The sequence below is a fragment of the Rhinoderma darwinii genome, chromosome 13 (genome assembly GCF_050947455.1).
Source record: "Rhinoderma darwinii isolate aRhiDar2 chromosome 13, aRhiDar2.hap1, whole genome shotgun sequence".
Lineage (NCBI taxonomy): Eukaryota > Metazoa > Chordata > Amphibia > Anura > Rhinodermatidae > Rhinoderma > Rhinoderma darwinii.
Window position 1 is genome coordinate 59416159 of NC_134699.1, and position 16784 is coordinate 59432942.

A 16784-nucleotide genomic window follows, 5' to 3' on the forward strand; every position below is an offset into this window, starting at 1 on the left:
ACGTAAAAAGCCCCATCCCAAAAACAACCCAACAGCCGTTGGCTTTCTGGATGGACCGGCAACAACCTGAACGCAGCCTCGATGTCGGTTTTTGCTAGCAGCGCCCCCGGACCCGCAGCCCGCACTAACCCCACCGCCTTATCGAATGAGGTATAAACTACGGAGCACAACTCGTGATCAATCCCGTCATTTACCGACGAACCCTTGGGATACGATAAATGTTGAATCAAACTAAATTTTCCGGGCTCGCGTTTAGGGACAATACCCAACGGGGACACAACTAAATCTTCTACCGGCGACTCAACAAACGGCCCCGACATGCGGCCCAACGAAACTTCTTTTAACAACTTTTCCGACACGACTTTCGCATGCAAGTAAGCCGATTTTAAATTCCTCCGCGTAACCGGAACCTGATAAGGAGGCGGAGGAATAACAAAACCAACACGAAACCCTTCATAAAGCAACTTAGACGCCGCCCTATCCGGATACTCATTTAGATAAGGGGCCATCCTTTCCACCCTCACCGGCGACACCCCCTTGACCAGCCGCGTGCTGGTTCCCTGACCTCTTTTTTCGCAGACATTTTGCCGCCCCGTGTGATGCACCATTACACTCGGAACACACATGCTTGAACTTGCACGTGGCCCCGAACTTGCACTGACCTTCATTAAATTGCCAGCAAAACCCCGCCTTTCCCCCGCCGCTTTGTCCAACCTGACTAGACTGGCCTCCCTGGCCGGCGCTCCCGGGAAAGGACTGCCTAACCGGAGCCGTAACCCGTAACCAGAGAGCAATATCCTTCTGGTCCCACCGAATCGCCGGCCGAACCGCCTTCCGCTGACGGAATTGCTCATCGTATCGCAGCCACGCCTGACCCCCATATGCCCTATGAGCCTCCCCAATGGCATCGAAATAACAAAACAACGCCGAACAATTTTCCGGCGCCTTTTCCCCTATCACACTGGCCAATATGGCGAACGCCTGCGACCAATTAACGAACGTCTGCGGGATAAGCCTATACCGCCGCCGTTCCTCCTCGTCCTTTTTACTCTCATCCCGCTTGCTCTTATCCAAATTAAATTTAGCCAGCGGCAAGAGAGAAAAAATTTCAACATATTCGTCCTTCCAGATCCGATCACGCACCTCCTGCTTTAAATGCGCCCCCAACGGACCCTCAAAACAAACGTACACCTCCCCCCGAGCACGATCATCCATACGCACTCGATCGCCATCCTTTTGTGCCTCGGTCTGTACCGACACCGCGACCGCCTCTCTAACCGCCATCACGGGACGCGCCTGTAACGATCCCACGTCCCTGGGGCCTTCCCAAACTACCGCAGGGGACACTTCCGTTACTACCGGCGCCGCGGCCCTGTCTAGGCGCCCCACCAGCTCCCGTAAGCAACCCACTAAGTCTGCCAAACCCGCTCCGTCGCGTCCGCCCGCGCCACTACCGGCCCCCGATGCAATGCTAGCAGCCCCCCCGCCGACACCCGACATAAAAATCGCTGGATAAGACAATGATGGAGTTATACACTCACCGGGCTGCACAGGCGCTGTGTTCCCGTCAGCCGGACCATCCTGACCTCGACGATACACGTCCAGTTCACCTTCCTCCAGCTCTTCTCTCGCCGACGACTGTCCATCCCAACCACATCTGTGGAACGGGGATGAGGACGCGCTGACCGATGGGCCGGCAACCTGCCGCCCGACCGCCGGGACCCAGACTTCCGACCGGACCTGTTGCCTCGACGTCGCTGCAGATCTAGGCGTCCGTCTAGACGATCCTGACGAAGCCTGTCCCCTGGCCGGAACATCACCAGGCGGGGCGGCCGTACCTTGTCCTCCAAATCTTCCATCTGATGGGGGAGGGGTGACAGGGAGCCCAGCCTGCGACTCCCTGCTTACCGCCGGACCCCGTCGCGGCCTGGGATTCCTGCCAGGACGCAGGACCTGAGAAGGGGCGGTCCTCCCAGCTGCCTGGCCTGCAGCGTCCGGGATCGGGCTCCCTCTGCGACGCCGTGTCCGCGGGACTGCCTCCGGACTGAGGCACTCTGGAGGTCGGGACCGCCGAGAGGGACGGGTCGACCCGGCCTGCGTCGCCGTCACCCCCGGCAACGCTCTCTGCCTGCTCTGCGCAGGAGCGGTTGTTGCCGACTCCCCCCCGCCGCCATAGCCATGCTTGTAAGGGGGCCGGGGCGGGGAGCCTGTCCTGTGCAACAGACCCCGAACGCCGGGCCCGACGTGGCGAAACGGCGTCCGGGATCTTAGTTATTGCAGCCACGGTCTCCTCTAGCCATCCGGGACCGTGGTGCACAGCAGCGGCACGCAGCCGCTCTAACATTAAAGACTCTGCCATCCTGAGAAGCACGGGCAACGGGGAGCTTACTGTTTCCGTGTTACTCCTCCCGCTGCTTCCGGCTCAATGCCGAGAAACAGCGGGAAGCTCAGTAACGGCCCCCCGTCCCCCTTAACTCCTCCCCGTCCCCCCTCCAACTCCCTCCAACTCTCCCTCACCTAATTAACCCTTTCCCTACCAGGACGGTCATGTCGGCTTCCCTTAATCCCTGCAGGCTGCGTCCAGCCTCTTCTGGACTAGCGATGTACAGGTTTACTGCATCTGAATGTGAGCAAGAGCGTCCTCATTCACTGACAGCAAACAGTTCTTGAAAATGGTGAGTAATTGAAACATAAATTATATTATAAAGTTGTAGAACTTCTCATGTATACAGGAATGAAGTATTTATTATATGGGGCTTGGCTGTAAATATGCTCCCGGATATGAAGTCTCCTTGTATAGACCAGTCCTATTGGATCTCTCGGTGTGGACGTCTCTGCAGGGGATTTTTCTTCTTCATGAATGTTGATCTCTGGTGTGTAGGATCTGGTAACAGGAGCATCCATGAGGTGAGGGCCCTGACTGTAGGGGGCATCATTGTAGCCGATCCTCTATCTCCCACTGTGCCCCATTCAATGTATCCAGTTTAGATAATCCTCCACAATCTAAATAGCCTGTACTTCAGCTCTCTCCTGCACTGATACATTGTAACAAACTCTCACTTATCATTATATAACCATTAAAGCTGTTTTCTGGTTTGGAAAACCCATTTTCAAATGCCCTATTAGGGAATTTTAGTGTAATAGTGTGGGTTCCCCTGTTCAGGAACCTGATTAATTAGCCAGAATGGAGAGGAGCTACAAACATCATCTCCTGCTAAGGAGGATCAACACATCCATGTACTACATGCACAGCCTGGTGATTTTAGAACTGTGTAAGGCCTCATTCACACGGCAGGGTTTCCCGGCCGGGTGCCGGCCGTTCATAAATCGGCCGGCACCCGGCTGCATTAGGAATAATAGACCCCTAATGGGGCTATTCACACGACCGATTTTTTGACGGCCGGGAAAACCGGCCGTCAAAAAATAGGACATGCTCTATCTTCGGCCGGGTACCCGTCCGCCCGGCTCCCATAGAAGTCTATGGGGCCGGGTATTACACGGCCATCACCGGGATGTGTCCCGAGTGATGGCCGGTTTTTCCGGCGCTTGCGCTCTATCTCCTCCTCCTCACAGCGCAGAGTGCATGTGAGGAGGAGGAGTTAAAGCCATTCGGACGAATGGCATCGCTGTACACTGTGTGGCAGTGCCGGGGTGTACAGCAGGTGGAAGGGAGCGCTGCGCTGGTTCCCTTCCCCTGCTTGTTTTAAAAGCACCCTGGCCCGGCGACACCTTCGATGGCGACGCTAGCAGCTGCAGCTGCTGCTGCTGCGGCTGCTACTACTGTAGCGACGCCACTATAGCAGAGCGGGGAGGTATCTCTGCTATGTGCTAGCCGCACTTTAGCTCCTTGAAGGAGCGGAATCCCCGTGTTTTCGGGGATTCCGCTCCTGGACAGAGTGCTTGATGTCTCTGTCCATATCTGGGCAGTGACATCAGGGGAAACTCCTGAAGCGGAATCCCCGAACACATGGGGATTCCCCTTCAGGAGTTGCCGCTGATGTCACTGTCCGGATCTGCCCGGCACGGATGCAAAACTTAATGCAAACCGGCCGGACAAAATGGCCGATTTTACTGGCCGACACTCGGGCTCGGGAACGACCCGGTCGTGTGAATCCCGCCTAATACTTTAATAACCCTTTGAGAGTGTAGGGAAATTAAACTCTTGTATTAAGTTCCCCCAGAGATTACGGGACCCCTCTAGCAAAACGGTATTGTAAAAACCTAACAACCCCTGTAAGACTCTGTTCACACCACATTTGGGCTTTAAATCTGGCATATACCTTTAAAGTGTAGCTAAACGTTTGACAAACTTCTGACATGTCATAGTGACATGTCAGAAGGTTGGATTGTGGGGGTCCGAGCACTGAGACCCCCACCAATCGCTAGAATGAAGCAGCTGAAGCACTTGTGTGATCGCTCCGCCGCTTCGTGTTTGTTCGGACATGTCAGAAGTTTGTCAAACGTTTAGCTACACTCTAAATGGGTAAAACCTGGAGAATAAGACATTGAGACCTATACAACATTTACAACATAGACGTCCAATGGGAATAACAACAAGCACAAAGATGTAGGGTGTAAAAGGAGAATTTTATTTATAGATAAGGGAAGGTTATATTTTATTATTAGGAAATTATTATATAAGTATTAAGACTACTATTATACTGTGTATATGTATGTGTCATCTATTTATCTATTATACTAAACCTAGCTAAAGGCCGTGTTGATCCAGAGGAAGGCGAAAACCCCCTGTGAGGAATGAGCCAATTGTCCTCATATTAGGGGGGAAAATTCCTTCCTGACCCCAAATATGGCGGTCGGCATAAATCCCAGGATCAAAGGCTGATGTGTAATATAGGGAAAAATTCTTAGGTTTTTTTTTTATTATTATTTTTAATTAACTACTGTATTTATATATGTGTAAACTATAAATTGTATTAAATTAAGAATTATTTTTGATAAATTATTTTTCTATATTTATATTATGTTACTTATGTGTGTTACTACTTATTACTCTATAATCCTAAACCTATTTAAGGCCGTGTTGATCCAGAGGAAGGCGAAAACCCCCTTTGAGGAATGAGCCAATTGTCCTCATATTAAGGGGGGAAAATTCCTTCCTGACCCCAAATATGGCGATCAGAATAATCCCAGGATCAAAGGCTAAAGTCTAATCTAAATGTACTATGTGTCTATATGCGGGTGTCTATACTTATCATGTAGTGCGGTGTCTATACTTATCATGTAGTGCGGTGTCTATACATATTATGTAGTGTGGTGTCTATACTTAATATGTGGTGATGTTAGTGATGTGGGTGATGCTAGTGATGTGGGTGCATTACTTACCTGGCCTGTGCTGAGGTGAGATCAGGTATAATGGCCGCTCCGGCCCCAGGACTACAACATGCGGCTATTATTCCTGATCTCTCCAGATGGAAACTAAGCACAGGCCGCTCCTGGGGGGTGTAGAGGATCTTCAGGCTGGAGTGATGTCAGATGCCAGCCCGGGATTGGAGGATGGCAAGTCAAGGCCCTGGTGCAGCAGCAAGATGGCAGAGGTGCGGCATGAAGATGTTACGGAGAGAGATGATGGTCTGGGCAGCCGAGGTGACATACAGCAGCAGAGACATGAGGCGCGGGTCAGGAGGCGTGAAGTTCTGGGCCCTTGTCCTGAGATGTTAAGGGGTCCAGCTTGGTGACATGAAGCTGAACCCGGACAAGGGGTGAAGGGCTTTGTTATTCTCTGGCCACTTCAGATGTTGGTTCTCCAGAACGGGCACAAATGGTGTAAAAGGTGGCCGTGCCCTCCTCTCCTGCAGTTCCTCCCAGCCGATGGTGGAGAAGAATGGATGCGCTCTGATGTTCCCGCACACACCGAGGCGCCTCTCAGAATTTTTACGGACCAGTCTCTTGGTTAGATGTTTCACGTCAGGATTAAGCCAAGTTGGAAATTTAGGCTTCGCGGTGGTGATGGCTTTGAAAGCCATTCGCCTGACGGGGCCGTTGTAAAAGGGGGAGCGTCCTGCTGCCATCCTGGACACCACAATCCCCAGGCTCCACCAGTCAACTGCGGTGCCGTATTTTTTTCTAAGAAGCACCTCGGGGGCCATGTAATCCAACGTTCCCGTCACTCCACTGATCTTATTGGAGGCGGTGACGCCATCTTGGGCCAGTCCCAGGTCGATGATACGGACGTGGCCATCTGCATCCAGCATTATATTCTCCGGCTTTAGATCTCTGCAAAGAAATAAGACGAGAGAATGACAAATCCGCCCAGTGATCCAGGAGACGGGGGATGAATCACTGCACCTACAAGCAGAATAGCCACTCAGGAGTGTAGGAAAGCTGGGTGCATTATTTATAGCATGTAATGGAGACGGAGAAAATGGGGAAGTTCTGCTTACCGGTGGACGATGTTGTGTCCATGGAGGAACTGGAGGCCACATATCATCTCTGCTGTGTAGAATCTGATGGGGAGAACAGAGCGGAGTCTCAATGTCATGAAATCTTCCTCTATCAATTCCCTAATATCATGTTATGATGGAGTGTGTGTGGTCTCTATCAGAGAAGAGGCGCTGATTATGGCAGCCTGTATTCTGCATTCTCTGCATTGTTCTTCATCTGACCTCTCCCTCACCTTTTCTTCTGTCCACCCCCCTCAGTCTCCTGATTATTTACTCGCCTAACGTTGCCGATGTTCAAGCAGCCGCACATCCTGATCAAAGCCTCCAGGCTGCCACCGGACAGATACTCCGTGATAAAATATGCCCGTTCCTCAGACTGATGTGCGGCATAGAGGTGGCATAGGAACGGGCAGTGTCTGGCCGCCAGGAGTATCCGCCGCTCTCTCATAATTTCGTCCGCATTGTCCCGTTTGGTGATAATTTTTACGGCCATGTAGGTGTTTCGGCCGGGGACTGATGCCAGGACCACCTGAGGAAAACAAATGGAGAGTGCCCATGAGAAGAAGAAGGATCAGGCATGGACTCAGAGGTGGGTCAGTCGGGTAGTGCCCAGAACCCTACAGCAGAACAAAGCTGAGCTACCGGCATAATGCAGTAATACAGTGTCTGCTGTTGGGTGCTGTATGGAGAGGTCTTCACGCCTTACTGACATCTGACGTAAATGTAAGTCATAGTTGGTAGGAGGGAGAATGGAGCAGAATCACGCGCTTTAAGGATAAGTTCACACGTAGCGTAAATTCAGCAGATTTTCCGCAACGGATTTTGTTGCGAGAAATCCGCAGCATAAGACAGTAGCAGCAGAGTGGATGACATTTGAACAAATCTTATCCACACGCTGCGTAAATGATAAGCAAAAAAAAACGCTCAGAAATTGCACTGCAGGGCGGCTTTTTAATTCGCAGCATGTCAATTGTATTTCCATAATCGCTGGTTTTTTGTTGCGGGTTTTCCCCATCAAATTCGGTCGGGAGATAAAACCAGCAATAAATTGCAGATGTTCCATTTGTGTGACGGAAAAGCTGCAATTCATTTGCAATAATCAGGGGGGGGGGGGGAAATCTTATACTTACCCAGAATTCTGTGCTTCTTCATCCAGATCGGCCCCTTGGGATAAAGTTTATTCCCATGTGACCGCTTCAGCCAATCAGAGGCTGCAGCGGTCACATGGGATAAAACATCATCCCAGGAGGCCGGGCTGCAGGACGGCAGGTGGGTGCAGTGGCGGATTATCATTAGGGCTGTTCGGGCAGCCGCCCAAGGCTCCTGGGGGGCCCATGGCCGGCAGAACTGCACATGATCGCACGGGCCCCCTCATGCCTGATGCCATCGCTAGCATCGGAGGGGGCCCCGGTGCTAGCGGCAGCCACATTCATTTGTATCTGAGTCCTCAGGACTTAATACAAATTAATACTATAGGCTGCAGCCGGTCACGTTTGGCTTGCAGCCTATAAGGCACTGGGAAGACTCCCAGTACTGCATCACGCCGGTCTGCGCATGCGTCTAGTCCGGAGGATTCACATGCGTCCAGCTGGAGCGGCCGACACGGGGTAAGGTAAGTAAACTGTATACATTTTTTTAGGTGGGGGACTATCGCTGTGTATATATTCAAGGAGGGGGGGATTGCTCCGTTACACTATATACAAGGGGGAGTGCTGGGTGGCCCTATATACAAGGGGGAGGGTAGCGCTGTGTGGGCCTGTATACAAAGGGGGAAGTGCTCTGTGTCACAATATACAAGGGGGGGTGCTATGTGGCCTTTATGCAAGGGGGAGTGCTGTGTGACACTATGCACAAAGGGGGAGGGCTGAGTAGCACTATATACAAGGGGGGGCTGTGTAGCGCTATCCACAGCGGTATGTGTGTGGCGCTCTTTATAGGGTTTTTTTTTGGCGCTATTTACAAGAGGGGAGGGCTGTGTGGCGCTTTCTACAGTGGGGCTGTATGGCACTATCTTTAGGGGGCTGTGTGTAACGCTCTCTACGGGGGATGTGTGATATCTACAGGGGGCTGTGTGGGGCGCTATCTATGGGGGTGTGTAATATCTACAGGGGCTGTGTGTGTGGCACTATGTATGGGGGGCTGTGTGTGGCACTATGTACAGGGGGCTATGTGTGGCACTATGTCCAGGGGGCTGTGTGTGGCACTATGTACAGGGGGCGGTGTGTATGTGGTGTTTTACAGTGTGTGGTATTATTATATTCAGGCGCGCAGTGTTTGGTGCTATTATATTTAGGGGTACAGTTTGTGGCACCATGATAACTTTATTTTCATTTATAGGTGTGGAAATGGTGGAAAAGTGAGGAGCCGAAGACATCTGAGTGGCAAATTCTGCAGAAATGAGTCATGGCCGGGAAAAGTCGTCATGAGCTCTGGACCGGATGGAGTAGAAAAGAGGGAAAAAAATACTAAAATCTGAGACGTTGTCACCTGTGAGTCACTAGATTTATAAAAAATCTGTCACCTCTCCTGACATGTTTATTATAGGAAATTCTTGTATTTCACAAAAAGTCTTTCTGCAGTCCAGGACTGATAGACAATTCCCCTTGTCAGGAGGACGTGTCCCTGCACAGTGTGATACTGTCAGTATGTAGGGACACAGCCCTGTGACAAGGGGAATCGTAACACCCATTTGTTAATGCTTGCCCAAAAAGCTAGTGTTAAAAATTGTTACGGCGCGGCAGGGCGGCGGTGCGGAAGGGGGGCCCAAGTTTGGTAACAGCCCAGGGCCCATGGTCTACTTAATCCGCCACTGGGTGTGTCACCATGGTTATGTAAGTATAAACTAATAGCGACCGTGCCATCTAAACCGTTACTCAGGGGAAAGCTCCCTTTGTCACCCCATCACCTCTATTACGTGACACGATCGCGGTGTATAGATAGTTGTCATGGCAGCTAGAGGTCCTAATGACGGCTGCCATCTTGGTACTCCTATTAAGCCATGCCAGAGGAAGGGCTTAATAGGAGGATGCTAAAAGCACAATACATAAATATTACAGTGTATTGTACCAGCAATCTTACCATCAAGTCCTCTAGTGGAATTTATAGAAACTCATTTAAAAAATGGTCAAACAAATGTGTACGGAACATACAAAAAATATCTAAAAAGTCACTTTACCCCTAATTTATAAAATAAAAAAAAATAAGATGAATTGTTATCCGTAAAAAAGATAAACGTTTAAAATCGAACGTTATTTAACCGTAAGGTGAACGCCATAAAAAATAAATTTAAAAAAACGAAATTAAAAAAACTTTTTACATTTTGTTTTGCTCACTAAAAAATGAAATACACAGTGATGAAATGTTATATGTAACCCAAAATGGTACCAATTAAAACTACAGCTCGCCCTGCAAAAAACAAGTCCTCACACCGCTCCACCGACCGAAAAATAAAAAAACTTCTGGGTTTCAGAATATTTTTTACAAATGGTTTTTATTGGATAAAAAGTGTAAAAAAAAAAAAACTTATAATTTTGCTGTCACCGTAGTTGTGCTGACCGCAGAATAAAGGCAACACATTATTTTTATTGTTCAGTTGACTCAAAAAAAGTGAAATCCTAAAAATAATGGACGAATTGCTGTTTTGTTTTCCACTCCATCCATCGAAATAAGTTTTAATCATTTCCCAGTACATTATATGAAACATTAATGGCAGCATGAAAAACTACAACTCATCCCGCAATAAAAATAATAATAATCTGATACGGCTATGTCAGCAGAAAAATAAAAAAGTTATGACTTTTAGAAGGTGGGGAGGGAAAAACTAAAATAAAAAACGGAAGTAGCATCCCATAGACTAACACTACAATCATCATCCATCCAGCGTGACATGGCTGATAACAGAGAACAAATGATGGAGATAAAATGGAAACTTTAGGTTTACTGCCCCTTTCAAATGTAATATTTAGATATTATACTCACTTTGCCAAAGCTGCCCCTACCCAGGACCTGGTGGATGGTGAAGCGGCTGATGGTAAGCCTGGCATAGGGGCTGGATGTTCCAGGGTCTCCGCTGCTCCCAGGTCTTGGCTCCTCATCCTCCAATCCTCTGTCCTTGGCTCCTCTCCTCTTCTTCATGATCTTCTTGAATCCGGTGACGCTGTCCTCCTCCCTCTTCCTCTTCTCGTCTTCTCTCTTCTCACTGTCTTCTCCATGTCCATTGGACGCCATTTTCTCCAATATCTTCCTACCTGTAGACTCCAGTCCGATCGCTGCCGTCGACAGTTGAAAGTAAAGGGCAGTTGGTCGTGTGCAGGTCACATGATGTCAGAGGTCATGGAATCCTCAGGTGGCACCTGCCTGGCAGTAACCTGCTCTGCCATGTCTGATGTGGGCATCATGAGTGCCAGACTCGTGTCCAGCATAATGTTTTCCAACCATGGTTCCTGAGATTCCAGGTCAGGGGTCCGCAGAACACAGTAGCAATACATGTCACTCCTACAGTAGAAATAGAAAACAGAGTTCTATTTGCTCAAGTTATTGGTGAAACATTTCTCATCCAGAATATACAATTATAGAACGCTTTACCTCCTTTACACCAAACTTCTATGAGATACATAGGAATGGGAGTAGTAGTTCCCCGGGAGTGGAAAACATATTCCATGTTTTAAGGTTGGGAAACACCGGTCTAGAGGAATGAGAGAGACCGTCATGGCGGATCTTCTAGTGCTGTATCATTAGTAGACGGGGGATGGGACAGGTGATGAGAAGGGTATATCGGGCTGGCAGTGGATGTACAATAAATAAAGGAGTGTGAATAGATCATAATTATAAGATTATTTATAATGTAAACCATGACACAGCGCCGGATCCATGGTATGAAGGACACCCCCGGCACCAGGACACCATTGACTTATTATGACCATTGGGTTCAGTCATTGTGTCAGTAGTTTTGATGTCATCTGATTGAGTTTGTGACAGAGATTCTGAAAGGACCCGCCAGCAGTAATGTGAGATTGATGCGTTGTCTCCTGCACGTCATCTATGTCCTCATCCCAGTCCAATGTCTATGGAGGAGAAAAGACATTATTATATTTTATTACATACACATTTATATTATAAATGATAGATAGATAGATAGATAGATAGATAGATAGATAGATAGATAGATAGATAGATAGATAGATAGATAGATAGATAGATAGATAGATAGATAGATAGATAGGTAGGTAGGTAGATAGATAGATAGATAGATAGATAGATAGATAGATAGATAGATAGATAGATAGATAGATAGATAGATAGATAGATAGATAGATAGAGTCCACCGTCCAGCAGCACCAGCACATATAACGGATGGGTGCACAACTTGGGAACCCGATTTTTGGTTCCAAATCTTTCAATATGTTTCCAAGAATAGGCAGCACTCCGATTCAAAGTGAAAAAAGTGCGTTTTATTAGCCCCTGTGCAAGGTTTCGGCTGTATTTGTGGAGCCTTTTTCAAGCACGCTGATGGTGTATAAAACAGTGGTATATACGGGGGCTGAACAAATAGTCCCATTAACATGTGATTAATACAAAGACTAAAAACAACCATGATGTCTATAAATGACATCACATATAATAATACATAAAGTATCCACAGTGATCAATACAAATATCTTCTCAATACACAAGAAAAGTGCATAATGTGCTAATTAATGTGTCCGTTATTAAACATGTACAGCTGTGAACAATTAAAAACATTAACATGTAATACTTTGGATCCAAGTTCACGTGTGTGTTGATTTCGGTGTTCTAAGGATTCGTTTGCGCATGTCTATGACATCACGCGGGTTTGCGCATGCGCATTAGACATGTGTAGTCATCGGCGGCCTTTTTGGTAAATATAATATCATTACCTAATAGATGAAATACTGCGCGTGTCAGCGCATGCGTGATGTGATAAACTATCGTACTAGGTCAATGAGAATGATATAGGAAACAGTGAAATCGCTCACTACTCAAATTTAAGAGAATTATATATGAGACATTATAAATATAGTCCCTAATATAATATAGTTTGTTTAGAGGTGACATTTTATTATGTAGTATATGTCCCTATGTTATAAATTCTGAAAGTTATTGTGATAATATAACTAGAAGTATATCAAAGTAAAAAAAAAAATAGCTGAAAAAACGCATCTGTGTGAATAGAGACATAATGTTGGAAAATTCAATATTAAAAATTTCTGGTCACAAGAACACTGTTATTATATTTCATCCTGGTTTTCTTATGGTACATAGACGCAATTTATAAAGATAAATTTCGATGCTCATGGCGATATTAAATATAAAAATGTATGTTACCCACCGGAACAAGGGGAGTCCAAAGTAAACATGGGGAGAACTTGTATATGGCTCAGGTAAAGTAATCTGAAAGAGATCATTTTAAAGTTATAACAAATGATGTAATAGTACACTAAGTTATATACACGATAAACGTGCGTCAACCCATCCCGACCTGTGGGATAGAATCGTTTCTCATATGTCCGTTTAGTCAAATGATGAGTAAATTCCCCTCTCTAAGGGGGCGGCGGCGCCACTGAAACCAGCCGCCGCCACCACCTCTTGCACTATAATTGCATAAGCGATGAATGGCCGTGCACCATTCCCGGCCATTTAGCGCATTTCAACGATGCATGCGGCACGATGACTTCTTTACGCCGCTTGCGTCATTGAAAGGTGCTGAATGACAGGGCAGAATTACTTGCCCTGTCAATCAACGCCTTTCGTCGTTCAGCCAAAGCAAACCTGCCCAGAAGAGAGCAGGTCTGGATTGCCACCGAACGGCGTGGGAATGGGATCAGGGTGAGCATGTAAAGTTTTAGTTTTTTTAGAATAAAAAGGGCGTGTCATTATCTACAGAGGGAGCTATATGTGGGGCATTATATACACGGGTGGGCTATATGAGGGATACTATATATAAGGGTGGGCTATATGTGGGGCATTATATAGATGGATGGGCTATATGTGGGGCATTATATATGGGGGGCTATATGTGGGGCACTATATACAGGGGTGGGCTATATGTGGAGCACTATCTACAGGGGTGGGCTATATGAGGGCAGTATATACAGGGGTGGGCTATATGTGGGGCACTATATACATGGGTGGGCTATATGTGGGGCACTATATACAGGAGTCAGCTATATCTGGAGCACTAGCTATAGGGGGAGCTATATGTAGGGCACTATCTACAGGGATGAGCTATATATGGGGCACTATATACAGGGGAGTTATATGTGGGCACTATTTACGTGGGGGCTATATGTGGGGATTATCTACAGGGGGCTGTATGTAGGGCACTATTTAAAGGGGGCTGTATGTGGGGCCTTATCTACAGGGAGCTGTATGTGGGGCACTATCTACAGGGGGCTTTATGTGGGGCAATATCTACAGGGGCATCTAAGTGGGGCACCATTTACAGGGGGATCTATGTGGGGCACGATCTGCAGGGGTCTCCATGGGGGGCACTATCTACAGGGAGCACTGTGACTGTGGCAAACAGTGTATAGTGCTATTATAATCAGGGACACAGTGTATGGCACTATTTTAGTTAGAGGTGCAGTGTATGGCGCTATTATATTTTGCGGCTTAGTGTGTGACACCATGAGAATTTTATCTTCGCTTATAGGTGCAGAAATGTTTGAAAAGTGAGAAGCTGAATGTATCTGTGCGGAAAACTGCAGAAATGCTGTTATGGCAGGAAGGAGGTGAAGGGAACAAGTGAGCCCTAATCTACCCACCGCCCTGTCCCTGCCTACTTGCAACGACCCGCCCTAGGCGACGGGGTACAACTTGGCGGCGGTCCCTACGCTGTCTAAGTGCAAGGGAATACAAACAGGGAACAAGCAAGGGAAGGGGCAGTAGCCCACGGAACGCCGCGAGGAAACGGAGCGGTGAATGAGCCAGTCAGGATCAGGATGTAGTGGAGTATACAAACGGGAGCACGGAGCAGGAAGCAAGCCAGGGGCAGAGCGAAGCAGGATAAACGGAACTGAAGCAAGGCAGAAGCACGGCAGAAGCAGGCTGGAGCAAGGCAGCAGTGGGGCCAGGAATTCAAGAAGAATAACAAGCAAAGAGGAAGAGAAAACGGCAGGTATAAATGGACAGGGGGCGGAGCTAACTCCGACTGACCAGGCCGCGATAGGCTCTCCCACTCCTGAGCCTGCCACCCTGATTGGTGGGAGCCGGTGTCAGTCTCAGAGGTCTGGCCTCAGGTGTCGACTGATTAATCCTGGGAGTATACCCAGACGTAGTGCCTGGCAGATCCTTTACAGTACTCCCCCTTTTATGAGGGGCCACCGGACCCTTACTAAGAGGACCCGGTTTAGTGGGGAAGAGAAGGTGGAACCTCCTGATCAATACCCCAGCGTGAACATCTCGAGCAGGTACCCAAGTCCTCTCCTCTGGCCCGTATCCTCTCCAATGGACCAGGTACTGGAGGGAGCCCTGGATCATCCTACTGTCCACAATCTTGGCCACCTCGAATTCCACCCCCTCAGGGGTGAGAACAGGAACAGGAGGTTTCCTCGAGGGGGACCAGGACGGGGAGCAGCGTTTAAGGAGGGAGGCATGGAGAAGAAAAGAGAAAAAGAACTAGAATTCGAGAAGACGTCACCGGTGAGTCACCTAATGTAAATGTTTATTCTGCCTCTAATCAGCACTGTAGTCACTGTATGATCTGCAGCGAGATGATGGGTGGTATGAGTTGTGTTTTTTTGTGGAACAGCAACTCCCAGCATATCCTTATGATTGTTCAGCCAATGCTGGGAGCTGTAGTTTTACGCCGTACAAACCTATGTAGCAGGGGTTGCACTACATTGAGCTGTATTTGTGCTGGTGCTGTATATATCTATGATCTTAGTTCTGGTGCTGTATATATGTTATGATCTTGGTTCTGATGCTGTATTTTTGTACTGAGCTTTGTTCTGGTGCTGTATATATGTACTGAGTTGATTCTCATGCTGTATATGTCACGGTTTGTGGGTATGTGGACCAACTAGGCCGCACCGACGTAGCGGGGAGGCAGCTGGCCAAACAGGGAACTCCAGCAATACAAAGTCCCGCACAAGGGTACCTGGATAGTCCAGACAGTGGCCGCAGCTCTGACACGGATGGAGGTGGGTGCAGCATGTAATGCCAGACATGGCGGATGACAACAGGTGCCGCAGGTTGCGCCAGACGTGGCGAATCCCTCCGGACATGGCAGATGACACAGGACGTAGCGGATGACACAGGACGTGGCAAACAACAGCAGGTGCAGTAGACACGACTCCAACTAGTAGGCACAGGAAGAAGTACACAGCACAGGATACAGGAACAAGTATCTGGGCATGGGTAACAACTGGAACGGGAAACACTAAGGGACCATTTGCAAGACAGACTAGGGATAACTAACAACACTCAGGCTAGGATCAGATGGGCTGGGGCCCTCTTATAGTCCAGGAAATCATGTGTGTTGATGATGATGATGATGATTTCTTACATGTGCGCGCGCTGGCCCTTGAAGAGTGGGCACGAGCGTGCGCGCACCCTACGGGACACAGCGGACCGGAGCGTAAGTGAGCGCAGGCGTCTCCTAGGAAGGAGATGGGGACCAGCGTTCACAGATCCATGGCTGCGGGCATCAGGCGGTGAGTAGATCTGACGGCCCGCGGCCATGGACGCTACAGTATATATGTACTGAGCTTGGTTCTGGTGATGTATATATCTACTGAGCTTGTTTCTGGTGCTGTATATATGTTATGAGCTTTGTTCTGGTGCTGTATATATGTTATGATCTTTGTTCTGGTGCTGTATATTTGTTATGATCTTTGTTCTGGTGCTGTTTACATATTATGAACATTGTTCTGGAGCTGTATTTATGTACTGATCTTGGATCTGGTGCTGTATATATGTACTGATCTTGGTTCTGGTGCTGTATATATGTATAAGCTTTGCTCTGGTGATGTATATATGTATGAGCTTTGTTCTGGTGCTGTATAGATGTATGAGCTTTGTTATGGTGATGTGTGTATATATATATATATATATATATATATATATGAGCTTTGTTCTGGTGTTGCATATGTGTACTGAGCATTATTCTCATGCTGTATATATGTATGAGCTTGGTTCTGGTGTTTGTATATATGTTATGACCTTTGTTCTGGAGCTGGATTTATGTACTGAGCTTTGTTCTGGTGCTGTATATATGTTATGATATTGGTTCTGGTGGTGTATTTATGTACTGAGCTTGGTTCTGGTGCTGTATATATGTTATGATTTTGTTCGGTTACTGTATTTATGTACTGAGCTTTGTTCTGGTACTGTATATATGTTATGATCTTGGTTCTGGTACTG

At 47.8% G+C, this 16784-nt stretch overlaps 1 protein-coding gene and 1 long non-coding RNA gene across 3 annotated transcripts in view; one reads left to right on the forward strand and one right to left on the reverse strand.

Annotated features, from left to right (window-relative positions):
• The window catches only part of LOC142665733 (uncharacterized), an 85156-nt gene that overhangs the window by 54332 nt on the left and 14040 nt on the right, over positions 1-16784 (forward strand). Inside the window, exon 5 of the long non-coding RNA XR_012851555.1 lies at positions 8739-8890. This is a non-coding gene — a long non-coding RNA (uncharacterized LOC142665733). The remainder of the gene's footprint in view (positions 1-8738; positions 8891-16784) is intronic.
• On the reverse strand, positions 4610-10701 carry LOC142665730 (protein kinase C delta type-like). 2 transcript variants are annotated; one of them, XM_075845483.1, is made up of 3 exons: positions 10380-10701; positions 6402-6930; positions 4610-6234 (listed from the first exon to the last, which is right to left on the reverse strand). In XM_075845483.1, exons 1-2 carry the CDS (start codon positions 10626-10628, stop codon positions 6631-6633), a joined length of 549 nt encoding a protein of 182 aa, XP_075701598.1. In that variant the 5' UTR covers positions 10629-10701; the 3' UTR covers positions 4610-6234; positions 6402-6630. The 2 variants fall into 2 exon arrangements, with proteins under 2 accessions (XP_075701598.1, XP_075701597.1); XM_075845482.1 differs by having other exon boundaries at positions 10380-10700.